General features: G+C 61.9%; 1 protein-coding gene across 4 annotated transcripts in view; it reads right to left on the reverse strand.

Annotated features, from left to right (window-relative positions):
- The window catches only part of GIT1 (GIT ArfGAP 1), a 47508-nt gene that overhangs the window by 32207 nt on the left and 9935 nt on the right, over nucleotides 1-5366 (reverse strand). For all 4 annotated transcript variants that reach the window (XM_053275047.1, XM_053275045.1, XM_053275049.1 and 1 more), the window contains exon 5: nucleotides 3181-3313. In XM_053275047.1, coding sequence (XP_053131022.1) covers nucleotides 3181-3238 — 58 coding nt within the window. In that variant the 5' untranslated portion in view covers nucleotides 3239-3313. The remainder of the gene's footprint in view (nucleotides 1-3180; nucleotides 3314-5366) is intronic.

The raw sequence follows: 5366 nt of genomic DNA on the forward strand, positions 1-5366 counted from the left end.
CTCTCTGTCCCAGCAGCAGACATTGAGAGGACCCTCCCGTGCCAAGCACAGGCTCTGCCACGGAGCAGCAGCAGCCCCATCCCGCGGGCATGTGTGAACTTTCCTTTCAGGCCGCAATGCTTTCTAGCGCAGGCCTGGGGTCCACCCTTCCCACTGCCGGTTAGTCAGTGGGCGAAAGTGGTGATCACGCCAAAGGGGGGGAATATAATCTCTCCCACAAACATTTTCCCGTCAGGTCTTCACCTGGGCGGCGGATTCTGCCCTTGAACCAGGATCAGTGCTTTCCAACCCAGGCGGACACATGACAGGCCCCAACCAAGGGGTCTGCAGGCAACAACAAGGACTGGCTTGCCTCCTGGCAAGTGGCTCTCCACCTCACGCCAGGCAGCTATTCAACTGGCAAAGCTCCCCACCCCCCAGCAAGAGGGACACCTGCCAAGGAGTGGGGAGGGGGAAGAGGCAGGATGGCAACAATCACAGCTGGAAAAGGTGCCACCGCCTCCTACGCCCCACAATGCCACCCTTGGCGAGTTGGGAGCTAAGACGACATTAGGAGGGGGTGGAAACCTTCTGGAGCCCCAGCCAGACTCTGCAAGGCAGACCTCATTTTGTACCATGAGCAAGCACATGAAACACACAGGACATCCGACAGGGCAGCAGAAGGAAAGGGGCCCTGCCCCACAGAGTTTACAATCGCCCACGTGGAAGTTCAGCCCCATTTGGGGAGATGTGGGGCGGGAAGTCGAGAGCCAGGCTGCCCGGGGTTCAACCCCCCCCCCCAATTTCAAGGACAGCCAGACCGAGGCAGGGCACCTGGGTCGGAGTCTCCCGACGGGCGGAGGGCTGCTAGGATGGGGGTGGGGCGCCCGTGAGTGCCCAGAGGGAGCAGGCCCAGGTGAGGGGGGAGGCCAACCTCAGCAGGGGGAGCAGGCAAGCCACCTGGGTTCTGTCCTTCGCCCTGTCTGTGCGAGGGGAGCCAGGATGCCCGGGAAGCAGGGGACGTTAGAAGGGGGCGGTGGGAGTGCCCGGGTCTGCCGGGAAGCCTGGGGGGGGGAGGTGTCTCTGCCCTCCCCATAAGAAAGGACCAGCTCAGAGAAACAGAATGCGTCGAATGGAGAACGCCTGGGTTCTATTTCTGGCTGTGGGAAGGGCGGGGGGGGGGGAGAGAATGAGAACCAGGACGCCTGGGTTCTATTCCTGCTGGAGGAAGAGGAGGGAAACGGAGGTGGGCGCAGGGAAGTCGGGGCGCCCGGGGCCGAGGGAGGAGGGCGGGGGTGCTGTGCAGCAGGACGCCCCTGAGCTCCGTGCCTGGCGCCCGCCCGCCCGCCCGCCCGAGGGGAGGCTCTCCGGCGGAGCCAGGCGCGGCTGGAGGCATCCCTGCCGCCTGCCCGAGGCAGGCCCGGCGCGCAGCGCGGCCCCCCGCCAGCTGGCTCCGGAGGCGCCCGGCCCGCTCTCGCCCTACCTGGCTGCCGCCGCTGCGGGCCAGGCCCGACGCGACCCCGCCTTCCCGGCTCACCTGGGGCGCTGCAGTCGGCGCACACCTCCGCCCGCGGCACCTTCCGGGCCATCCTCAGCGGCGAGGCGGCCAGCTTGGGCCGTGCGCCCCGCTGCGCCGCGCCTCGGCTGCCTCTCGCCCGCAGGCTCCCCGCACCGCCGCTTCCCGGGGCTGGGGCGGCGAGGCGAGGCGAGCGGCGCGTCCTGCCTTCCCCCTCCTTCCTTCCCTTCCTCCTGCAGGAAGCAGCCAGGCGGCGCGCAAGGCCGGCCCCCCGGAGGCGGAGCAAGCCCCGCTCGCTGGCTGGCTGGCTGGCTGGCTAGCGCGCACGCCGACGCCGCTGCCTGGCTCGCCCCCCATCCCCGCCCCACAGAGCCGGTGCGGCAGGGTCCCCGGGGGGCGGCCGGACGCCTGGGTTCCTTCTTGTGGTGGAGTGGGCTGCGGCGGAGGGCGCCCGGGCCGGGTCCGCCCTTGGGTGGGTGCGACTGGGGGGATTAACGGGGGCCGGTCTACGCTCCCGGGCTGCGGGGTTCCTGGGTCCTTTCCTCGGCTTTTGAGGGGCTGGGGAGTCTGTTCGGGGAGGCATCTAGCTCGTGGGAGCTGGAGGGAAGAAGGGGGCTTGGGCAGAAGCGAGGGCCGAACCTGGCGCTCTGTGCGTGCTCAGAGGCACCCTCTGCTGTGCTGGCACTGCGGTTTCCGCAGGGCTGCGGCCTGACGTGGCGGAGGGGCGCAGGAAGGAGCTCGGCCCCGATGCGGCGGACCCTGTCCTCTTGCGAACACAAGAGCTGTCTTGCCGGTCAGCCCAAAGGCCAGTTCGTTTGCTGGTGACGTTACTGGCCAACGGGATGCCCCTGGAAGCCACGGGCCCATCCGTCTCTATCAATTTAAAAGCTAGCTAAACTGGCCTCACCACCATTTGTAAACGGATTACGAATCGCTTGGAAACAGCCAAAGGGCCGTAGGATGCTGCCTTCTACAGAGTCAGACCCTTGGTCCATCTAGCTCAGGAGTGTCTACACAGACTGGCAGCTGCTTCTCCAAGATTGCAGGCGGGAATCTCTCTCAGCCCTATCTTGGAGATGCTGCCAGGGAGGGAATTTGGAACCTTCTGCTCTTCCCAGAGCGGCTCATAAGAACATAAGAACAGCCCTGCTGGATCAGGCCCATCTAGTCCAGCATCCTGCTTCACACAGTGGCCCACCAGATGCTGCTGGGAGCCACAGGCAGGAGTTGAGGGCATGCCCTCTCTCCCACTGTTACTCCCCTGCAACTGGTACTCAGAGGCTCCATTATCCCCTCAGGGGACTCTCTTCCAGTGCTCATACATCTAGTCCCCCATTCATATGCAACCAGGGTGGACCCTGCTTAGCAAAGGGGACAAGTCATGCTGGCTACCACAAGATCAGCTCGACTCCCAGAAACCTGACCTCATCCTGACAACCTCCCCTCCCCAATGCAGTTCAGTAGAACACACTTGGGAATCCCAGATGTTGGACTACCTGTCTCAGTACTACGACTGCTGCTGGACTGCAGTTCTAAGGCCATTGTGGCTGAGGATGATGGGACTTGTAGTCCAGGAGCATCTGGGGAATGCCAAGGTCTACATTAAAGACCCTCTGCAATAAAGAATGGTTGGTGTTCTATTCACAAAGAAGAACATGGAGTAAGTACAGTAGCCTTTTACTAACCCAATATGTAGGATGCCGTCAAAGCATGCAGCCTTTTGAGCTTCGCTGAATCCTTCATCCAAGCAGAGGATGCGTTTTCTGAAGAGCTCCACTAAACTCCCCCAGGTATAAATATTCCAGAGAGCCTCCATACCTACAAAGTCCATTTAAACAGATTTAAAAGATATATTCATCGTTTTTGATCAAATGAGTTCACCCTTCCGGCTGCTCTGGCAAGCTCACCTCGATTTCAGAGGCCGGCCGCTTCTGCCCTGTGCCCTCCCCACCCACCCTGAAGCCCCCAGGACCCCTCCCTGCTGCAGTCGGATCCTAGAAAGAAAGTCAAAGGCCTGCAAGACGTTTCCCTTCCTTCCGGAGATGACCAGCCCTCTCCATGACTAAGCACGCTGATTGCAGCAGTTTTTCTGCCGACCAGGACTTTGGAACGGAAAGAGATGATGTCGGTCATATCCCAAACATCATGCCTGCAAGCCACACCATCGGACCCGGGTCTCCGTAACATGGAAATCTTTTTGTTGAGATGCTGGAAATCAGTAGCGCACCCAGTTCGTGGTCCTGTGAATGGCCTCAACTCTCGAGAATTTAACATGGAATGCATCCGCACATTGACTGCTTAAAATGGACACCACTGTGCAGAGATGTTTTATGTCAGCTTTGCTAGTTATTTTGTTCCGTATGCGCAGCAGGAGACAGGGGAGCGGGGCGGGGAGGCCTTGGGTGCTGGAATGAGCATGAAGGCACAGGGCTGGAGTAACTGACCCCCCTCCTGCCACCACCTGCCCAGATGCCCTTGCACAGAAACAGACTGCAGAAGGATAGCAACTGAGCTCTAAAAGAAGAAAGGTCAGAGCTCCAACGTTACATAGGGACACAGGAAGCTGCCATATACTGAGTCAGACCCTTGGTCCAGCTAGCTCAGGATTGTCAACCCACGCTGGCAGCAGCTTCTCCAAGGTGGCAGGCAGGCGTCTCTCTCAGCTGCCAGGGAGGGAGCTTGGAACCTTCTGCATGCAAGGGCTCTTCCCTGTTCCCTATGGGGAATAGCTTCCGGTGCTCACACATGTTGTATCCCAGCCAAATGCAAACCAGGGCAGACCCAGCACAGCAAAGGGAACCACTCATGTTTACGACCACAGAACCAGCTAGGCCCTGCTCCTCTTGTGTGCGTGTGTGGATGGACAGCCTGCCTGCCTGCTGCAGCAAGGGGGGAAGCAGTTGCCACATGCACAGTGGCACTCTTTCCCCTCCTAGTGATGACTTCTGCTGTTTGGGGAAGGAGAACAAGATGGATGACACCTCTGGTTTTCTTAAGTCCTCGATTTGTCTTAGCCGCAGCGACTGGGGGAACGGTGGTGGTGGAGGGGGGCGAGCAGACAGGCCAGATAGCTGGGCCTGAGGCTAGAAACTTGGGGACATAGGATGCTGCCTTGTACCGAGTCAGACCCCTGGTCCAACTAGCTCAGGATTGTCTGCACTGACTGGCAGCGGCTCTCCAAGTTGGCAGGCAGGAGTCCTTCCTGGCAACCCTGCCTTGCAATGCACAAACCCGGAGCGTGCAGGCAGAACTCCATGCGCGCGGCTGCCGATGTGCCCAGCGTGAACGTGGCAGTGCCTTGGGACCACAAAGATGGGCCAGAACCAAGCAACTGGTGGCGGCGGCAGCAGCAGCAGCAGCAGCAGGGGGGGGGGAATGTGGGGCGTTGGCGGGCACAGGAGGGGCAAAAACCCATTTATGGATGGGCGAGCTATGTCCCAAATGTTGGAAATGGGGGGCGGTGGGGGCGGAGGAGCCAATTTTCGGCGAGGGTGGGGTGGAGTTCTGGACCCGCCCTTGGCTGGAGGGGAGATAATGGACGCGCCGCTAGTAGGGGCGGCGGAGGCACGGCCTGAGCGGAACCGGCCAGAGAGGACGGGGCGATTGTTCTCCTTCCCGAGCGCGGAGACTACAAGCCCCATGGTGCCCTGCCGCCGCCGCCACGTTTTCCCCTCCGACCCCGAGGCCGGCCAGGCAGGAGCCCCGCTCCCCTCGCTCCCAGCCTCGGGCTGGGGGAGGATCCCCTCCCGCCGCGGCCCCTTTGTGCGCCCGGGCGGGCAGGGCGCACGGCTGGCGCCTCCTCCTCCTCCTCCTCCCCTCGGCGGCAGGCAGGCGCTGCCTCTGCTGCTTGGAGGCCCGCGGCGGCGGCGGC

This window comes from Hemicordylus capensis, chromosome 12 (genome assembly GCF_027244095.1).
Source record: "Hemicordylus capensis ecotype Gifberg chromosome 12, rHemCap1.1.pri, whole genome shotgun sequence".
In the NCBI taxonomy this organism is placed as follows: Eukaryota; Metazoa; Chordata; class Lepidosauria; order Squamata; family Cordylidae; genus Hemicordylus; species Hemicordylus capensis.